Source organism: Accipiter gentilis, chromosome 29, assembly GCF_929443795.1.
Source record: "Accipiter gentilis chromosome 29, bAccGen1.1, whole genome shotgun sequence".
Lineage (NCBI taxonomy): Eukaryota > Metazoa > Chordata > Aves > Accipitriformes > Accipitridae > Astur > Astur gentilis.
In genome coordinates, this window is record NC_064908.1 from 2055087 (window position 1) to 2076843 (window position 21757).

The 21757-nt window shown below is 49.7% G+C and overlaps 2 protein-coding genes across 5 annotated transcripts in view; one reads left to right on the plus strand and one right to left on the minus strand.

Moving 5' to 3' along the window:
- Positions 1–21757, plus strand: part of PLXNA2 (plexin A2) — a 178613-nt gene that overhangs the window by 63795 nt on the left and 93061 nt on the right. For all 4 annotated transcript variants that reach the window (XR_007509978.1, XM_049832556.1, XM_049832559.1 and 1 more), the window contains exon 4: positions 9657–9791. Coding sequence is in view for 3 of the 4 variants with exons in the window: in XM_049832556.1 (XP_049688513.1) it covers positions 9657–9791 (135 nt within the window). In the remaining variant the exon portion in view is untranslated. The remainder of the gene's footprint in view (positions 1–9656; positions 9792–21757) is intronic.
- CD46 (CD46 molecule) overlaps positions 1–21757 on the minus strand; it is a 251230-nt gene that overhangs the window by 45933 nt on the left and 183540 nt on the right. The window lies entirely within an intron of this gene.

Genomic DNA, 21757 nt, shown 5'->3' on the forward strand with positions numbered 1-21757 from the left:
TCCTCCTTGGGGAGAATCGCGACTCACTGCTGCTCGTTTAGAGCAAACTGCACGTTAGACAATCTTGTCTAAGTGGCTTTTTATTCCATTTTACATGGCCACTCAAGGTCAACAAACCAAACTAAGCAAGACCAATCCCTTCAGCTGTGAAATGTACTGCTGTAGGAGGATGATCGCAGGGAGAGAGCTTGACACCGAGCTGTGGAGGATTATTCAGCTGGAAGGGCACAGGTGAGGTGTGGATAGATAACACAGATACAGTGCTATTTTGGGGACTTTGGCGAAGAGCTGCAAATGGTATGTGACAAGCAATTCTGAGCAGATACCCAGTACCTCCGTCGCCCTAAATAGTACCAGCTCTGTGCTTCCTCTCGTGTTTTCTGTTGGTCACAGAAGACAGGCTTAGCACTGTGTCCCGTTTTCCTTCTCTATGGCTATTGCTCCCCGCCCCCAAATGCTACTCGTGACTCCCCCCATCACTAATTGTGTCCTGCAGGCAGCAAACGACGAGGCGTACCTCTCTTCTGTCCTTGCTCGTGGGTCCCTTTGGGTGCCTGCTAACGCTGAGCCCAGCTATGGGCTCAGACCAAAGAGGAGGAAAAGCCAAGGTATGACCCAGGTATCCGTAGGGGCTGAAGGGCAGAGTGGGGTCAGCCTGTCCTTCTCTCCACACCCAGGGCTCCTGGTGCGCCCACCTAACCTGGCTGTGTGTCCCTGCGGAAGACTGCTAGTGCCACGTAGAAGAGGATGCGTTAGGAAAAAAAAACAACTCTGCCCGTTCCTGGAGCTGTCCTCCTCTTTGCTTGCCTGTACTTTCATTTACTTCCCAGCTGTAAGGGAAGGAGCCGGATTAAAGCTTCACAATGCGGGAGAAGCAGGGGTAAGTCAGGGAAAGAATGGCAGAGGCTGAAGGAGCACATTGCAGAAAGGTTAGCGTGCAGTGCCTTGTGATATAGCAACACCTACCTCGTTCCTTTCTCTTGGAGGCCAATACTTAGTCTCTTTGATGGTTTCCTTGCTCAGTGCCAAAATGTAAAGCCTGCAAGCGGCAAAGTGCTGCTAACTTAATGATTCCCATTTCCCAGAGAAGCACTGAGCCATCTCTTTAAAAATAATACGGGAATGTAAAGGGAGAAGGGTGCTTATTGCTGAACAAAAGGAAAGGGAAGCCATTGCACATTGTGGCTCTTTATTAGGGGACAAATTAGAAGTGAATAGGTTTTGTACCATGCTGCAGACACGGGGCTGTCCTCCTTCCGGGGAGTAAATCCACAGGATGCTCTCGAGTGTTTCCACCTTTAATGGGTTGTACTTTGATGCTGGTGGAAGGTGCAAGGCTGATAGACCCGAACCCCCAGCAATTGTATCTTTGCAACAAGTGCTCCAAAAAAAGAGCGCTACTCTTTTGCAGTGTTCCCTGCCTGGCAGCTTGATCCCTGGAGCCCTCCGAGTTAATAGTCTCTACCTCCTGCTTTTGAACTGGGCCCTCTTCTACACTGGCTTTCCTGAACAGGCGAGAAGGCAATCTTTTGGGCACTTCCTTCAATCATTTTTTCATCTCACCACTGTTCTTAGCTAAGCTGGGTCTCATCTGTGCCGTGCAAGTGGTTGGGTTGCAGTGTGGCTTTGCATGGATTCGCTGGGGCTTGCTGAGCCTTCCCAAGGGCACAGGGACAGGAAAGAGCATCCCTCCTGATAGGAATCCACCCGAGTACCGGGACTCAAGGAAAAGGCAAGGCTGCAGATTTAAATCACCGTCCAAAGCAATATGACCTAGCCAGCCAGCCTACCCAGATTTGATTCCAATGAATCCATCCCCGGAAGAATACTACTTAATTAATTAGCAGCTCATTTGCATGAGGTGGCACATTATTAAAGTTCTGCTGCTGAAAGTAGAGCTGTGACAAGGTGTGAGCTGACAGCTTTTCAAATAAAAAGTCTTTTAAAGGAATGATCTTCCAAACTGGCAGCTTTGTTCTAAACGAGCCTCTCATGCAGTAATAAATTAAAGACATGGGGGCTGCTGATTAGTCTCTGCATGGTGCCTCTGCACCATCCTCCCTGTTTTATCTTGGAGGATCAGCTCTCCAAAAAAGTGGATGGAGAAGAGGGGTGGAGGGAGCAGAAGGATGGAAGAAGGAAATAAAGGCTTAGGAGAGAGAGAGATGTCTGAGCTGCAGCTTCAGCCCAGGAATTGGCTTCTTTCACCTCCAGAAGCCAGCAGAGAGGCAGCAAGGGATCCCTCTCCTAAGGTCCCCTTTCCACCCGTGAATGGGAAGGACTGCGTTCACAGAAGCTCTTCTCCGTGCGGCAGATCCTGGTGCCCAGCCTCCTAGGTGCACTCCCAAAGCAGCACCTTGAACTTTGCTATCTCAAACAGTTGCCCTTAGCCAGGGGACACGTGGGGTTGCTGAAACGGCTGAAACCTTTGGTATAATAGCCTGTTGACTGTGGCTTGAGGTTTAGCACAGAAGGAAGGGTGGGTTTTAATTTGTTTAGTTTTTTTAAACCCATCTTGCCTTCCCTGTAGATGGGTTCAAACTCTTTGAAATGGTAAGATTGGAAGTGTTCAGGTCTTTTCGTTTTAGTTGCATGTGCTGATTCTGGCAGACTTGCAGCCTTCTTGTCTCACAGGGCTGGGAAGAAAGCCTTGCTCCTAGGAAGAATTTTCCAGCCTTAGCGCTGGAGATGCGGGAAGCGAGAGTTAATTTGGGTTGGTTTGTTTGTTTGCTGGGTCGGCATTTTTGTGCTTAGCGGCACGTGTGGGTGCCAGTGCTGCAGACTACAAGCTCCCCCTCCCTGCGGAGCCGCCTGGGACCCCGGGGGGTTTCTCTTCCCCAATTAGCCCAGTGGTTCCTCTGACTCGTGGTTCCTCTGGGGAGCTGCAGATTCCCAGATTGTGACTTTGAACACTTAGCTAACATTTCCCAAGCAGAAGAGATGGGAAACACATGTGGGTGTGAAAGACACATACACAGAGACATTTTTGACATGAGTATTGAATTCGCAGAAACTTCAGATCTATAAATACTTTGGGTCATGAAGCCTGATCAGAATAAACTCGAGCTTGAACCCAGCCCGCCTCCCCCCGCGCTGTGCGTGGCTGTACGGCTGCCAACCCCGCGTTACCTCCTGCTCCCCAGACCTGCGGCACAGCACGGCACCTTCTTCCCTCTCCCTGTCCCCTTTTGAAGGTATAACCTCGGGCATGCAGCCACACAAGCAGGAGGTGTTTGCTGATCCTGGAAACGAGGGATTGTCTGAGTGGAGGGTACCAGCAATTTAATCTACTGGGAGAGGCAAGATCCGAGCAAGACAGGGAGAGAGGAGGTCTGTCTCCTTGCACCTGGAGCTTCCCTTAAGTTCAGGGAGGGGATGGAGGAGGAAAATGTCTCCAAAAAAGTGGATTAGGACTCAGAAAACATGAGCAGAGAAGGCGGTCTTGGCTTTGCGCTGCCTCGATGCTTCGTCCGTATTGTGCCCGGCAGCAGGAGGGAGAAGTTGGGGTGTGAGGCTGGGTTTGCTTGGTGAGGCTTTCATGTACCTGAAGTTCAAAAGGAAGAGTAAATGTGAACACCAGGACTTTGCAGAGCAGCATTGCCTGTCCGGCCCTCACTGGAGGGGAGGGGGGGAGCTGTGGGGAGAGTTTGGGTGCTTGCACCAAAGTGCCAGTGACTTACCCACTGCTCGATATTGCCTCTTGAAACTGAGTCTTCAAGCAGTGTCCAGGGGCAGCGTGAGATGCGATGCTGATATGATGCCACCAGGCTGCTTGTCACTGGTCCCACCGGTTCTTTCCCTTCCCAGCCAGATCTGCTGCCCGTCGCTCTGATGGCTGCAGCCACCCTGCTCTAGGCCCCTCTCTGGCACTTTATAAATAAAAGATCTATGTCTGCGAAGTTTACGGAACGGTCACAGTACCGGTAGGCAACGCTTGAGGAAAGCCCTCTTGGTTGCAACGCAGCTCCAATGCCCGTGGGCTAGCAGGGCTCGCTGCAACGAGCTCTTTACCAAACTGTTTTTTCTCCCCAGCTGATCCTGTAGAGTTTCGTAAGGGCAACCCCAGTGGGGATTAGTGAGTGTATTTAATGTTTAGTCAGACAGTGTAATTCTGGAAAGGATGGATTTTCTCCTCCCTCAGAGACCAGATCATTTGGTCTTGAGGAGCTCTTTTTCTACAAGCCACTCAGCCTGACAGCATCGTGACTATCTGGAGTGAACCCATCTATCGAGGCTTCCCCATGCTGTCTCTGGGGTAAAAATAAAGGTGATGCCCACCATGACAGATGTATTCTATCCTAATTCGGGAAAAACGCGGAAAGAAAATGTGACAGGAGAGGAGGAGACTGGGATATGAAGGAGCCTCCAGGTAATGAAGTTAATTGGATATGCTGATTTGAATTGAATGTGCATGTAAGGGTTGTCGTTAACTTACCCACGGACATATCTATGATTTAAAGGAAAGATACTTAATGGGATTACTATTTCACTTTAATTTCAGGAGGGAGACTTCCCACATGGAGAGCAGTGAGCTAAATCACACTCATGGTGTTCCTGCCTGCAGAAGGCGTGTGCAGGGAAAGCCAGTTCTTCAGGGCTGGGTTTCTCCTCCTGCACATGGAGATGTGGGAAGGGATGCTATCCAGTGGTTCAGACAGGGCCCCATGCATCTGCAGTAGTTGAGTCAGATCCTAGGTCTGCTATGGACTGGCTGTACGATCCTCAGCAAACCGCTCAGCTTCCCTGTCATTTATTAATGACCTGCAAATGGGTCCGACCGAGCTCCCCGAGCACCAAGAGGTAGCTGATGTTAGCAATGCTCTGAGGGAGTCTAAGGGGTACTTTCCTCCCAGAATAATTTCATATAGGGGCTGAAGGGCTCTTGGAAACTTCTTGTATAGAGATTTGCAAATTCTGTTCTGGATTCTCCCCTCCTAAAGATTGCCATGCTTTCTTCTCTCTGGCTGCCGGAGGCAGATGCCAGCATGGGTAACCCTGTAAAGTGATACTGTGAGAAAGGGTGTTCGTGAAGGGGACAGCAAAAGTGGCAGGTCATCACATGCATATCACCTCCTTTTTAGTCTGGTGTGAATGTAGAATAGCTCAGTTTAATTAAATTGGATTAGTAAAAGTAAATCCTTTCTGCAAAGACTATTTGGTGGAAGCGCACACAGAAACCCTGGACTGATATTTATTTATCTTGTCCTGTCTTTGGGGAGCTTTTGCATTGCTGAGTCTCTTGCTTGTGGAAACTTCTTTTAGGTCTCGGTAGGGAAGACCCCGCAGAACCATGGACAGAAAGAGGTAGGGAAAGGCTATTTAAACTATACTGCTTTCCAGCCTGATTCAGAAACCTGCTGCCAGTAACAGTCTTTCTGCTACATTTCCAGTACTGAAGCAAGAAATCCATCCTAGAGCTTTATGGGAAGCTTTAATGGGAAATGCCCAAGAGCTGAGATGTGCAGACATAAATGGCAAAAAAGTGGCAATTCTGCGAAGATGCACCTTGGCAGCGAAGGCTGCTCCTTGTTGTCTTTGGTTTCTATTTCAGGCAGTAGATGCAGTAACGCTCCAGTGTGCATTCCCAGAGCTGATACAGTTCCACTCGAAACATCCATTTTACACAAATGCAATGTTATTTGATAGTATTCACCCTGAAGGGCTAGAAATCCTAGCGTGGAAGGAGCAGTCCTAAAGCTCCAGGGTTGACTGGGCTTTTCACTTTGCTACCATTGCGTACAAAGATAAGCATGTTCAGCCGCTGCCTTGTGCCTCCTGACCCAGGGCATCATTTCAGGAGCCCATCCCGTGCCTCCACCGGCCATTTCGGGCAGAGCGGGGCAGCCAGCAGTGGGGTGCTTTGGGACCCACCTCCCATCGGGCACCTGCGTACGTGGGGAGAAGCTGCAGTTCTTGAGGAGTTAACGGGTGGCCTTGCATCTGGGATGTGGGATGGGGAATCAGTCCCTTCATGCATAGACTTATTCAGCTGTTTTTTCTGGCGCCAGGTGTTTCGTCATGAGTCAGCCTCATTGAAACGCTCATAATGAAAACAGACAGGTAATTTAATCATGGAAAGTTCCTACAAAGAGATTCAATGTCTTCTAATGGGAGCCTGCTGGGAGGAACTGGAAGGGAGTCCAGATGTACCTTAGCTCTGGCATAGGCTGGGCAAAATACCCAAGAGAAACTTTAGGACAATAGGTATGTTGGAGCTTCATGTCATGTTAGATCCCTGAATGGGTCATACACAGGTGCTACACTGCAACATATACAGGACACAACATGGTATTTTGCTAATCTCTTGCGATAATGCGGAGCTTATGCCTGCAGTCTGTATTGTGGGGGCATTAGACACATAAATCTGTGCAGTGCCTTTGAAGGGCTGCAGTTCCCTGAATTGAGCAGCATTCTGCTCCGTCATGTGGGGCGTTTCGCTGGCCTGGCGTCCTCCAAGCCAGGGATGATATTTGGAATTGCAGATTATGTTGTTAGGCACTTTTCAAGCCATATTTATAAACATTCATCAAGAGCGATCGAGGAAAGCGCTGTATCTGTCCCGAACGACTTCTCCGATCTGTCCTCCTGCTCTCCGCTGTCTCTCAGGTGGCTGAACACGTCTCTGATCCCGGACACCTCTGGTTTCCATTGCACCAGTGTGCTTCTCCCCATACCCGCCTGCTCCCTGTTTCACTGCACTCCCCCCCATTCCAACCTGCACCGCTTCCCTCTGTGTCTTTCTCCTAAACCCTTCCCATGGCCGTCATTGTGTTGTGAGAGGAAAAATCCTGGCAGAGTTAGGGAGACATAAAGAAACATGACCAGACCCGTCCCGCTCCTCCCCTCTCCGGCATCGCTGTGCCTGGAGCCTGGGCTCGGGGATGATCCCGGACTGGTAGGGTTGGTACCACGCCGCTGTCCTAGTGATGGGTCGGTAGCTGTTTGGCACTGGAAGGGCACCCATAAGTTAGGCAGAGGAATTATTTCTCTCTCCAAACATCAACAAGAAGCTTCCTGCTGTGGAGATGATACCTTTCTTCTTCCCCGTTCGCAGGAATCATCATTTTTCTCTGACATCATCATTTGTTGTCATGGAAACCAAACCCTCAGGAAGAGATGTAGCAGAGCATCCTGGTGTCGGTGGGTGCATCTCGGGCACTGTGCTCGGGGGTACCCGGGTGGGTACAACACACACCGCAGCGGGACGGGAGAGCGGCGGGCTCTGCTCTCCTTCTGTCCTGCCGTCTCTGAGCAGCGTGGAGCCATCTCACCTCGACAGGCTCGGTGAGAGACCCCAGGCTGCTCCTTACGAGGGAGGCAGGAGGGTGCAGGCAGGACCCAGCACCCTGTGCAGGGCTCCAGCTGTGTCCCAAGACACCCGTGCCAGGCACAGCTCCAGGCACTTGTCCAGGCTGGAGGAGCCATCACGCACATGGTGCTGTCTCCAGCCCAGAGCCGCAATTCCCGGTTGGAATTGGCCTGCACAAGGCTGGTCCAGTGGTATCTCTCTTTATTAGCCCTGTCTGACCTCATTACTAGAAAGAAGCTCAATTTAACGAGCTGCCGGTGCCCCAAGGGAACTCTGGAAAACAGTTGTTTTTCACGAAGGCTGCTGATCCTTCATGTCCGGCATTTCCATTCCCGTTTGGCCATTAATCAGGTGTTTGCATGGAAGCGGCTGTGTGTCCCTGACAGCCCAGTGTCCCTGCCATTTATTCTTCAGGTGATTTTGCAGCTTGTCCCTCTGTCCGTGGCACAGACTGGTGTGGGAGATGGCAGTGGTGCATGAGTGGGCAGCGGCTCTGGAGAGGGTCGCTCAGGTTTGCAACACCCAGCAAGGCACTGGTTTCATACTGGTCTCGGCCTGCCTCTAGTTCTCAGTATTTCACAAAGGGAGTCAAGTATCCTAGTCTGCACAGGTGCAACTAAAGCCGGATTTGGCTTTCTGCCTTTTTTTGCATTTTCCTTTCTGAAAGTTCAGGGCTTTTGAGCCAGGCTTGGGCTGCCTGCTTAATCCTGCCAGAGGCTCCCTGCATCTGGCTATGGGTGTTAGCCCAGACCGCTCGGATTCACACCTGAGGTTCTTTTACAGCACTAAAAACTCAGAAGGTAAGGAGAAATGAGAGAAATCCAGAAAATACATGTGTTTGTATACCCAGCATGTCTGTACATGGCAGGAGGCATCAGGGCTCTTTCCAAGAAGAGGATTTATTTGGAGGAGGGTGCAGGGGAGCATCTCTCTTCTATGAGTGTGAAGATATCCTTGTATTTCCAGCTGAGGTGGTACATTTCTCAGATAAATCTTAAGATGCTTAACAACCTGCTCTCTTACCTCCTGGGGGCGTGAACCAGAAAAAATAGATGTCCCTCTCCGCTGCTCCATCCTGCCTCTTCTGAAGGCTTAGCCTTCTCCAAAGCCAGTTCTTCGTGCCTCTTTCCTCCGTAGCGCAGCCAGGCAGGGAGTAATCGAGCAGCAAAACGGGATGCGGCAAGACAGCTCGGCATGAGGCTGCAGCAGATGGCATCTTTGTGATAAGAGGTTTTTCCAGGGACGGGCAGTCCCCCGTGTGTCCCTCTCCTCGCCGGGCAGCGTGCACGTGCGGCGCAACACCCCGCGTGCAGAACGCGTTCCTGGCCCCGTCCAAGAGCATCGCTGTCGCTGTGAGCCACGGGGCCGGCAGCGGCTCCACTGAGCCCTTGGCTCGCCTGACTGCTCTCGTCTCCCTGCCTGACGGCTGCCAGTGTTTTCAGCTATGTAGACACCATGTTGCAATCAAATGGCTATCCAAATATGCAAATCCTGGTAGGAAAGACAATGTAAATTGTTTGTTTATCCTCCTCCCTTCCCCTTGCACAGCCCCCAAGGCCATAAATTATTAACTTTTGGAAGAGATGGCATATCCTCAACAGCAGCCGCTCCTGGCAGGGATGGGATTTGTCACAGCTTGGGCAGGTTTTCCTGCAGGAGCAGCGAGTTGTCGTTCGGTGGGGTGGATGGATGCTGGGAGGCCGTCAGACTGAACAGGCTGTGTGGCTGCCATGTTAGTTCTCTGCTCGCTCAGCAGTACGGGCTGGACTGGTTTCACCTTGCTGAATCCAGCAAATTTGAAAGTAACGGGATGGCAGCAGCATCTCCAAATTTTTAGGCAGAGATTGTATTGAAGGAGGCTTCTGCGGCAAGAAGAGGTGATGGTGATTGTCTAAGTCTCCCTCTTTATGTGTCTGGAGAAGAAAAAAATCTCTGCTGTATCTTGGTCTTGTTGTGCTGCCTGTGGAGTCTTGTGGTCTTTCAGGCTTATTTTAGAGAGAATCTAAAAAGTTTACAATCTTGGTTACTCTTGAATGCCTGTGGTCAGTCACAGCACACTGGCAGTCTGTGTGCTCCCCTTGCGACCGCAAAACTTTCTTGTTATTTCCCCAATCCAAAGAGGACTGGGGGAATTGCATCAGCTTCAGTGGAGAAGGAACCTTTGCTTTAACTCCTGTGCCCACACATTGCTTGATAGCTCTTTGCTCTGTCTCCAGGTTGCGAGCTGAGATTTTGAATGAGATTCCTTTTCCTACCTCGTCCTCCTCCCCTCACCCCTCCACCCCCAAAATAAAATTGAAATTTGGCTGCTATGAAATCACCTGTAATCTGTTTGTGCTTCTTCCAGATCCGAGCAGATGGTCCTCCCCATGGTGGAATTCAGTATGAAATGGTGACAGTTTTCAAGGACGGGAGCCCAGTCCTTCGAGACATGGCCTTCTCCATCGATCAGAAGTATCTGTACGTCATGTCGGAGCGACAGGTAAGGCACCTGCTTCCGTACCTCCGTGGTTGTGGCTTCCTTCCATAAGAAGTGTGTTGCTGGAGTACACGGAGCTGAGGCTGTGTGTTGAGCCCCACGGTGCTGGGATCGGTGTACGGGTAGGCGGAGCGCCAGTAGAAGCTCGTTTTTATCTGCCTCTGGCCAGAGTTTGTCGTCAGTGCACAGGGGAGAGAGTTGTGCCCACTTATTCTTGTCTTCAGGCATTGGAAACTGAGCTGAGCTGCTGCGGAAGAAATGTGGTTTGGGGCTCTGAACCACCCCTGCCTAGATAACGAGATCCTGAGCCACAAGCATTACGAATTCACTCCCTGCAGCAAGGCTGGCAGGCTGTGGTTTTGCATAGCTTTGTCTGAGCATCCCTTATGATGGCTTTATTTATCTATTTATTTATTTACTGGTATATTTTAAGTGGTTGCAAGCGAGTGATGCTAGTGCACAGAGGTGGGACCAAGTGTGGTGTGGTTATGTGCTCTGCAAGCAACATTAACACGGAGTCTGCGCTGTGCCATCCATTGCTGTGCCGGTTCTGCTGCCGTCCTGGAGGTGGTGCCAACCCCGGCACCAAAAAAGCATAACCAAAGTGATTATGATGGGAATTTATGGCGGATGGTCCACAGGAGTCTGTTGCTTAGGGGAGCCAGGACAATGTAAATAATAATCTGGGACCTTCGGTTCTTCTCTGAGACAAGAAAACACATGAAGTCCCCACCATTAAGCCAGACTTCAGGGTTCACTGACTCTGTTGAGCATTTTATCGGCTATTACTCACAACTGTGTAATTCAGATTAATAGAGCTGGTGCCTTGTGGGTGGTGGAGACAGGAGAAAGGTTGCATCTGAAGATGTCTGGATGCTATTAAATTGTTCTGTGTTGAGTTAACCCTCTGGTCACTAAGAGCTTTCTACATCTGCTGGTAAACAAATATCTGTCCTCCCTCCCACCTGCTCTGAGAGATGCTACGGGAAGGTATCAGTGTGAAGCGCTTGAAGATCTACTGATGGAGGTAGAGAGCGAGCAGCTATCGGAACAGCTCGCCTTGCCCTAGGGAGCTTACAGCTCCTCCCAAAGCCAGCAAAACTGTTTTGCTAACCTGTAGCAAAACAAAAGAATTGGCAAATACTTACCTTGGCTATGAAGTTATTTAAAGCCAGGGAATAAATACTTTAGAAGACTGCAAAGTCTTTTCCCTGCTAAAAGACTTAACTGAATGAATTCCTGTGGTTAAAGAAGGCATTATATGCTTGTTATAGAAACTCAGTGATAGAAACTGCCATGAACAGTCACAAATTTAGGATCCCATTCCAGCTTGGACTTGGTTTAGATGGTAATAATGAGGATCTATGCAAAGTTTGAAACTGAATTATTTTATAAAATGTTAATGTTGTGGTCATTTTCTCCAGGAGCCATGTGCTGCTCATGCCAGGGAGGAAACAATCCAATGTGTATCTCAAACAGTTTAGGAACTGTTTTCCTTATGAGGAAAATCCGGTGGGAATGCCTCCAACTCATCTTTTATGAGGCGAGAGCGTCTTAATATTCATCAAAGTGCTAATTTGCTTAATTGTGAAACAAAAAGATGTGAAGAGAATTAGCAAATAATAGAATATTCCTGGAACGTTAATTCCATTTCCAGCCACGACTCTGGCAAAACACTCGCCTTGGGGGAGACTCCAGGACCGGGGGGACGCCATCCCTCATTACTTGCAGGACTCGCTGTACGATTTGCCTTTTGCCCTTGTAGAGACACGTGCTTTGGGTCCAGAAGTCCCGGCATGCCATTACATATGGATTTCATCAGCTCCTGTGACCCCACTGCCCTAATCCTGGCAATGTGATAGTTCAGCAAAGTGGAGGGGAGAATATATTTTTTCCTGAGTGCTATATAAAGGAGCCTGCTGATTGAAAAGGGGTCAGTACCAAGAGAAGGAGAAAGGTCCACCAGCTTCAGAGGGCTGAGGCTGTAAATGGTGGGAAGTGCCCTCAGAAGTACTGAAAATATACAGTAAAAATGTCTACTGAAGTCTGGAAATCTGGAACAAAATGCAATTCTGCCACAGTAAAATGACATAGAGAGCAGCTGTTCTTAACGTTGATCTGCTGCATGTTAACTATGCTGGGGGAGGATTGTCCAGAGCCTGTGATTTTAAATATCTGCTGAGAAAGAAACAGGATACATGCGTATGTCAAAACACATCTTTCAAAAAATGGGGGTTTTTTTGTGGAATTAAGCTAAGAAACGTGTGCTCCCTAATACTGATCAGTAGCAGGTCTTGAGCTCTTGCGGCTATGGTGTTAGGTATAGACCCGTGATGAGACGTGATGCTCTGTGTTGGACTGTGATTATGCTGAATAAACTGAGATGCGTGGATGCTTCCCAACAAAGAGTAGATGTAACATTTCGGTATGAAGCCCATCTTCCTTCTGTGCTAGCAGCAGCTAGGATCAGCTTTATGCTGAAACGCATTAGGGAAAGTAGTCGCTTCATCCTAAAATCTGGAGTTGTGGTTGTAGGCACAGTCCTTCCCCACTCTCCCTGGCTCCTGTCCCAGCTCTGTCTGTGCCTCGCTCCAATTTATCCGCAGTCCTTTTGAGCTCTCCATGAGCCTTTCATGTTTCATTGCCAACTTCTTCCAAAGCAGAATATTTGACATTTGATTTCACTCCCACAAAGCACAGAAGCAACAGTTGCACAGCCCAGTCCGGGGGAGAGGAGGATAAAGAAACTTTGCTTCCAGGCACTTATTCTGAGTTCTTTAACCACATGATTTAAGAGTGTGTATTAGGAGCTTTTACAGGCTCTCTTCCCACTGCACCTGGTTTCAAATAGCTCTTACAGCAAAAGAGAAATGATTCTGACCCTGACTGTTTAAAGCAGAAATTCATTTCTCGGCACCGCTCTAGCAAGCAAACGCCATTTCTGCCCACAAGCTGAGCGAGGCTTGGATAGCGCTAGATGCTGCTGAGACGGAGACGTGTTGCATTAGCGGAGCTGTGTGGGGTGCCAGGATGGGAACAGCATCGGGGCTGCCAGGTGTTGGCAGAATTACGCCATGCCCTCCAACCGAAAAAGCCGTAGGTGCTGCGGGTGGGTCGGCGTTGGGAAGGACCGGCACAGCCGTGGCGAGAGGACTTGCACCGTGGCTCTTCTCCGCCGGTGCCCAGCGTGAGCTGCTTCTTGTTTTTCATGGGCGGACAAATTCCATTAGCAGTTTCTATCAGGCAAAAAAACCCCACAAAATAAAATATTGAAGTGGAATCGGTAGCCTTGCTGTCGTGACGGGCTCGTCGCCTGCTTCACTGACATCCGCTGAGACGGAGAGATGTGAGGCTGCACCCAGGGCTGGGACCCCCCGGCGATCAAGCAGCAGGCGAGGGGTTAATGGCAATGCAGGGCAAACCCAGTGACGAATGTCGTGGGGCCACCAAAGCCTCCAGATTTAAAATCTTCCCATTTTAATGGTGAGTCTGTCATGGAGCCCACACCGACAACCCCTGCATGTGCAGAAAATCTTCCCTGATTTCTGGCTTTCAGAGGGAAAGACTGAGGCTTACAGGAAAAGTGCTGGTTATATTGAGAAAAAGCAGCTTTATAATTCAGTCCTGAAGCATTAATTGTCTGTGCGTCAGGGAGACGGTAGGTTTTTTTAATGTACGAAAGCTCAGTGCATTTCAATTAAATAAGCCCTGTAGGACGAAAGGAATTTTATGACTCCAAGGCTGCAACCCCTTTTTAGTCACTGTATCTGCTCTCTGTGCAAGTTCAAACTGTTGCAGCGCTGGTTTCACATGCAGCAGGTTTCACTTTGCTCCCACGTACACCTTCAGCAGTCGCGAGCTAACCCTGTGAGAAATGGTGGGCATACTTCGGCACGGAGATTATATAAGCATCAGCAAAATTGGGGCCAAAGATTTTTGCAGCTCTTGATAGAAGAACAAATTTTGTTATTTTTAAACTGGGAGCGAGCGGAGGCTCAATCAAACGCATGGCAGGCACCAGGGCAGGGATTGCCGTCTCCAAAAGATTTCACCACCTAATCAAGGGCTATAAACACGGAATTTAAAACAGCGTGATCAAAATACTTGCAGGGCTTGTTGGAAGGAATATCCCTGCGCTAGTGAAGAGAAACGTGGCCCGATGGATCTCTCTCTCCTTCCCGAATGCAGAGCTGTAAGCCCTGACTGCAGAGGGTGCAGGAGGCAGAACCGGGTGCAGGATGCTGGCACGGGCAGAGGAGCCAGACCTCGGGGCAGGCACTCCCCCTCCTCTCATTGAGACATATTTTTCCTTCTTTCTTTTCCAGCACTTTTTTTCAGCTAATGATCTATCGCTTGTTTGTGCTAATCACGTAAAATAGTTTGATGAAGTGCCGAGGTCACGCGATGTGGGTCTGCTCCCCGATGGGTGAAGCAGCACCTTCCTAATGAGATACCTGGCCAGGACGTTGCAAATGCAAAATTCATGTTCCATAAGCATCCTCCAAAATCCCTGCACATTTCATTGCCTCAGAAACACTGCTGCTCTCAGCTCATCCGTAGTTATTTCGGTGGTTAATTCTGCCACAGGGGGATGATTTCATTCTGGTTTTATACAGTAAGTAACAGAGCAGCATCCTGCTCTTGACTGGGAACCTCACCGTTCCCGTGGTAGAAATAATAACACATAATCACCCGGTGAAATGCAGATAACATCAATTAGCATGGCAGAGCTCAGAGGGCCACGGACCTCTGTAGCCTGAGATGTACTGAAGAATCCTTTGCTCCTCTAGCGAGTACCAAATGCCCCGCGGTCGGTCTGCCCGCGTGCGTGGTGCTGAGCCGTGCACGATGCTGAGCCCCTGCGTGCCCGTCGCAGGGTAACCTTGCCTTAGGGGGAGGCAAGGAAGGTTTAGGGGGTGCAGGCTGACTTTTTGTGGGTTTTAAGCGAGCGCTCACGAGAGCACCCGAGCGATTTCTCGTGGCCGGTGTGACATTTCTATACCCAGCTGATGTGGTTCGGAGACCCTTACGCGGAGTGTTACGAGCGGAGCCGCGCTCCCACCCGTCGCGTGGTGGGAGGCAGCGATGATTAACGCCAGCCCCTAAAAATTCCCCTCACGCCGTGATGAGAAGGGCACGCCAGCGGGGAAGGCAGAGCCGTGGCCGGTAAGCGATGGCCCCCGGGCGCTGGGAGGGGGCCAGCGCTCGCTGCCGGGGGTGCGCTGGGGAGGCTGAAGGTTATTTGGGTGGAAGAGGTGGAAGGGGCCGTTTTATCCCAGCCTCGTCTATAAACCGGTGAGGAGCAGTGCTCTAGGCATCGTTACCGTGCGTGCGTCAGCGCCGGGGGGGCATTGACCAGTATGGCCAGTATTGACCCGGCTACGAGCATCTCGCGGGCGGGCGGTCCTGGCCCCTCGCTCGGCAGAGGGCAGAGGGAGCAGGCAGCGCTGCCAGAGCTCGCTCAGACCTGTTGCTTTTCCACCCAGAGAAGTTCCTCCCTCCCTCTTCCATATACATCATTGTGGCTTTAGGTAAAGAAACTGTCTTTTCGTCTGCCCTGTTAGCTGTGAAATATTTGCTTTGCAAATGCCCCTGTGTCAGGAGCTGCAGATCTGCAGGAGTCTCTGCGGATAATTTGTTGCACAGCTCCCTGTCCTGTAACCCCGAGACGTTTAAGTCCTGTGAAAACCACTTTGCTTTGGACTGAACTTTCTGGATGCTGATTGAGAGGGAGGCAGGCGGGGGCTGCCCGGATGATTTAGAAGAGGTTGGAATTGGAGTGAGGGCTGAGAAAAACAAGGAAGTCCATCAACTCTGGAGTAGCGAGGCTGTAAATACTGATGGTGTCCTGAAAAGAACTGAGAAAACAAAATAAAAAATGCAAGAGATGTGGATAAAAGGGTCTGGAGTCATCAAGAGGGAAAAAATGAACTGATTAAATTTTTAACTACATTATCTGCTAGTTGAACAGCCAGTTAGCGGGACATAATCTTAGCAAAGTTTGAACCACTGGGACATGGAAAATGGCTCAGCTGAATCCCACCGGAGGTGTCCAAAATCTTGCCTCCCACGAACTACTCCTCCCAGCCATCCTGCACCAGCGCCCGTGCAGATAACTGCGGGTGCAGCGGGACTCGTCGGCCCCGTGCAGGGCTTGCCTGGCGGGGGCTGGCTACGACCCTCGGTGTCACCAGCCCGGCCAGGACCTCCCGCTGCTCCAGCACGTTGGGGCGCAGAAACACACTTGCCCAACTCGTGTTCTTCCACGACTGCTGCCAGAAAGGCGTGAAATAGCCATAAGCCGGGGCAAAGAGGGAGTAGAGTAGGGGGATGAAAGAGGGGGCTCAGGATGGGGAGGGAATCCCCCCGGAACAGCGCGGTCCTTGCCGCAGCGGAGCTGTTGTCCTTGAGGAAGGGCTGTGCTCCACAGGGAGGTTTGCACCAGCTCGGTGCCGTCCTCTTCCACCACCACCTGCTCATGAGCTGCTGCAGGTTTTTTCCACTTTCCTCCCTGTAGTCAATTAGGAATAATTAAGAAATTCAGCTAAAAACTTGTCTGAGATCATTAACAATATCTACCTGACAAGAAGGATGTGTTAATTAACATCAATTGACCAAAAAAACCCCGGCCCAGCCAGGTGGGACAGCATGCTGTCTCATTTTCCTGCCCTGCTGGCAGTCCATTTGTCACGCGTGCAGAGCTCTGGCTACGGTGGGGCTGATGTGTCGGTGTCCAGGCCGGTTCCAGTACGTTCCTCCAGCCCTGCAGCCTGCTGAGATTTATGTACAGACACAAAAAGTTCAAGCATTCGAGGGTGCGGAGTTAAGTGCAGAAGTCTTTGAGGTAACGAATACTTGAAAAATAAACTTTCCTGGAAGAAGTTGTAAAAAATGCCCCCACGTAAAAATTCGCCGTCGGCGTCAGTGGGTTTGTTTTTTCTAAATGAGTTTTATTTTAGACATTGCTAATGAGGTTGTTTTTTTCAAGCGCTTGCTAGGTTTGCTTTCGGGGTTTGTTTGTTTTGCTTTGTTTTTTCTTTGTATTAGTCTATTTTTTCCCCTGCCAGTCACAGCCACAGGGTTCCCATGTGTTTGCTTCTGCATTTGCTTCCCTTTCCAATTCCTCCTCTTCCACAGACCTATTGTTTAATTTTCAGGCAAGCAACCGCAGTCCTGAAATATTTCCAGAACTTCCCTTGCGTGCACGTACACCCCCACACACACACCTCCTCCTTCTCAGCACACGAGTGCATCGGGTGTTTGTAAGGGCACAGCTGACATCCCCAATAGCTGCGGGAAGGTTTAACGTCCCTCCAGATTTGATGCCACCACCCCTACTCCAACTTGAAAGCGAGCTGAGGTGTCTGGTGCATCTCTGTGGATGATGCTAATGTTCATGGCTGAGTTTGAGCAATGCAGGGAACGCTGCGGAGCTGTGGGTTTGCTGCAGGATTTGCATGTTTGGACGGACAGACAGACACAGGTCTCCGGTCCTCAACAGGAGCAATGAGAGAGGGAGAGAACTGTATTCCCAAGAGAGAAAATTACTTGAAGGATAAATCTGAAATTTCACACTCAGTGCTCGGCTATGAAATTTAAAAGCAAACCTCAGATTCCTCTTTCTCTCCACTAGAGCTTTTTAAACTTCTTTTCTTCCCCCTTCCTATGCTGCTGTAATAGTTCGTCTTCTCAGCAAATGAGTTTGGCGGCTATTCAGCCGGTGAGGAGGGGAATTGTTCACACCGGGCGCTAACAAAAAAGAAACATAACTCACAATATGGTGAGGGGAGCTCTGAAATTGCACAAATTATTCTATTTTATACTTTAATTAGTTTGAATTAGCAATGGGAATAGATGCATAAAATGATCCAGTGAAGGGTGAAATGGAAAAAGGGATACAGTATAGAGTATCACTTCATTATTATGAAGTTTGCAGGAAGTAAGCACAGGCGATGTGCAGGCACTTGTCCCGCTGAATCTTTCCCCTATGAGCTCAGACCTGAGGACTCGGCGAGGAAGGACGGCAAGTTGTCTCCTGCAGCACTGTCCTTGGAACTGGGCTTTGCATGGGCACCTCGAAGCCTGGAAGGCTCGGGACAATGTGGCTCCTTTGGTGGCTCTGAGTGGGATGGGGAGCAGCGGAGAGCACCCTCCAGCAGTCTTCTCTCCAGGCTTGGCTCCGGGCTCCTCCTTGAACCATCAGACTGAATTCTGTGGCTCGCAAGGGCCGAAGGATTTAAGAGAGTTTGGATCCACCCTGAGTCTTAACCTCTGAGCATCCCTTGCCATTTTCTGTTTTCCCCCTTGAGGTTCTGAAAAGTGCCGCAGAATCAGAGGGACTGGGTTTTGGCTTTCAGTGGTTTTGGTTTCTTTTTTTGTTTCATTTCAGATCAGTTGAGGGAAATACAGCTACAAACACAGATTCCTGTGATAATTTTGAAATGAGCAGGACTAAAAAATGCAGTCTAAGTCCCAGCCCAAACCTCTGAATGCACTCAGCCAGTAGGACCCTTAGGCCAGTCCCACTGGCACAGCTTTAATGCAAACAAGTATTCAACTTTAAAATCAAATTCCCACCAGACTATTTGAAAAGTTCAGAAACATTCAGGAAAAAGTTCCTGCAGATTCCAGATAGGTTGAAAATGATGGATGTGCCCCAAGGGAACTGGCTGTAATGGGGTTGCAAGCTGGGACTAAATACAAAAGTTAAGGCTGGTTGCAAAGCAGAAAAACAACTGTTTGTGGGGTTTGCTTTTGCTTTCCCTCCTCCTTCCCTGGCAAAATATTTCCCCCATTAAAACTTTACTGTGGCAAAAATGTTGAGGTTTTCTAGAGTGTGCCAGACCACGGGTATGGAGGAAGGTACTGGGGTTTCCCTGGGAAGCCTGGGACATTTCTGGAGAGCACGCAAGTTCAGCATCCCAGAAGAAAATCCTGAGCACCAAACCCGGCGCAGCTCCTGGCCAGAGCTGTCTAAGCAAGACCCCCCCCAGCCCCAAGGGTCCCTCCAGCCCCGTCCTCGGGAGCCACTTGATAACTCTGGTATTTCTGGCCGATGCTAGTGAGGAAAAGGGAGCTCCATTAATAATCTTCTATTTATTTTAGCAGCGCGCAGGAATGTGCCCAGCAGACTAAACACTCCGGCCTCCTCTCTGCGCCGCGGGGCTGGGGGGCTGCGTGCCAGCCCCAGCCGTGCCCAGGGCTGTGCTCAGCACTGGCCCCTGCCAAGTGTGCTGGGGGTCAGACCGAGAGGAGCGCAGCGTTCGGCAGAGCTGGAGGGGGCTGCGTGAGGGGAAACGACAGCGGGGTCCCGAAGGTTTCTGCGTGGGTGTGAAAGAAATCATTTTTATTGTAATCAAGCTTCGAATGTGCTCATTGCACAGGGAGATTGTTGTTTTCTCTCTTTCTTTTTCCTCTGCGCCTACCTGCCTGTTCAGTTATCACAGCTGCCTAATTTTCACCGGCTTCTTTGCGGCAACCACCACCAGCCTGTGAACATTTTGCTATCCGCTAACAGATTTATCCTCCCCAAAGCCCTATGAGATGGAGCAGCAATATCATTTTTTAGATGAGGAATTGAAGCATAGAGATGCTGCGTGACCTATCCTAAGTCACATAGGAAATCTATGGCAGAGGAAGAGATTGAACTGAAACCTCCCAAATCCTTAGTCCCATAACAAAGGACCATTCTTCATTTCATCGCTGTTCACTTCGGTGCTCCATAGTCACAGCGAGGTGAATATAGGAAGAGAAGGCACTGGTCATGGTTCGCAGTGACAAATAGTTTACAAAGTCTTCATCAATGTGAGCATCACCTTCCCAGCTGCAGTTAGTCATAGGGACTCTTAGAAATGTACCTTTAAAAAAAATAAATCTTCATGAACAGGTGATTTCAGTGCACAAAATCACTTTGAAAGCATTTAACCTTCATCAGTAAATCCCCAAGTGCCTGTCGTGAAGGGGGATGCTCCTTGAAGGCGATGCCAGTGCGGTGGAGGCCACGGTGCCGTGCAGCTGGCCGGCTCCTCGGGACCTTGGGGAGCGTGTTCCCGTCCCGGCAAAGCAGCTGGAAGTGGCCGTAGCCGGCGGCGTGTTTCCAGGCTTGACTGAGCAATAGGTTGATCGGTCGTGGCAGCCCTCGAGTTTCAAATGAGATTTTGTGCCAAGCTACACCTGTGAATATTAATAGAGTCTGGGTTTTTCTTCTTCCCGGACTGGGAACTTTTTCCTCCAAACCTCCTTGAACTCTGGCAGGGCCAAACTGTTGGTTTTGATGGCAAAAACCGAAGCTCAAGTGGGATTTTGCCATTTCTGTCTTGAAGTGCCTATCTTATACAGAGCATCTCTGTAGCTCTGTCCTTCCCAAGTACATACAGCATCACCGATTCCAGCTGCTCCTTGTCTGTGCAGACAAAGCAGGGTAGAGTATTTTGTGCTTACAACTAACCTGAGTAGGGGCTCAACCAGTAGATTTCTGCTGCGTTTGTAAAGGGCTGAACAGAGCGGCAGCACCGCTCTCTATAATCCAGTCTTCCTCCCATGACTGCTCTCCTTTCTTAGACAAAAATTGGAGGTGTTGGGGGTTTTTTTTAACCTAAGAGGTGGCAGGAAAAGATTACGCTTCAGATGATCGTTATCCTTCCAGTCTGCCGACTGCAGCCCAGAGGGCTGCTCAGTTGCAGAGGAGTTGGCACAGGCATTTTGGAGCATGCTGGAAGTTGGCATGTAAATACTGCTTTACCCGGCCTTCTTCAGATGGAGCAAAATATTGTTTCAAATGCGTATTACTGAAGTCAAGGCAGCCATGGATATCACAGTGGAGGAGGAGGAAGGTTTTAAGGCAGTGAGGAAGTCCAGCACGCTGGCATAAGACCAGGTTTGGTTATAGGAGTATTTTAAGTGATGAGCGCTATTCTGAAGTTGTGCCACCAAAAACAATGACACATTGCCTCCTCCCCTCCCTGGCTTCACTTCAGAGAGTGTCTCTCCCGTTTCTCTTGCAACACATATTTATCTGCTCTGTGCCCTTATGGCTGTTTAATTAGCATTCATGTTTCCTTTCAAATAGAAATTGAGTTGAGTGCTCAGAGAGCTGGAGCGACTTGGGTTGCGAGCGCGTCACGTGGGCGGGATGGAGCCTGCTGCTCTCCCGCACGTGGTATTGAAAGACCGGGAGGAGACCAAATTAGGTTGTCAAGACATCAGGGATGCTTTCAAATAATTGAATTTAAAGACCCATTTGGAATCCCATACCAGCAGTGGAGAAATAAGAAAATTTGAGTAGTAGAGGGGCCCAGAAACAAGACCCAAGCACTGCGGGTCTCTTAGCAGCTGAGATGGATGGAAGAGTGCTATGGACTCCAGGGCGCTACCGTGATAGAAATCGAAACCAAAATGGCCAAAGTCAACTGACATTTAAGGTAGAATTTGGTAAAGGCTTGCTGCCTGCCCAGCTGCCAGCTTCTTCTCTTGGTGGTCGTGTGGGCAAAGGCTGCGTAACGGAGTCAGCCCCTGGTAGACCCAGCTGCGCTGGACATGCACTACACCCGTGAGCATCTCCCATCGAACCTGCCATAATAAGGTTGGTATTTAGCACTACTGTTCATGAATGATATTTTCATTGTCTCCTAACAAGCCGCAGTTGTTGCAAGCTTTTTCCCATCCCTTTAAGAAGTGACTCACAGGCAGGCAACTGTCAGTGTCTTGGGTGCTATTAATATCTCCACAAGAACATGATGATAAGTATTTTTTTTTTTATTTGGGGAGGAATCAGAGGGGAGGATGGGTGTTAAAAAATGACTCTTCCTTGTGTGGCTGGGCCTTTGTGTGAGCGAGCCGACAGTCCCACCCACAAAAAGAATTTGCTTAAAATCCTTCTGTCCAAAAAGAGCTGACCACACTAGAATAGCGTTGTTGGAGAAACTGTGCCAGAAACAGCATTACTGTGACTGTGGAGAGCAGTGTGCAAA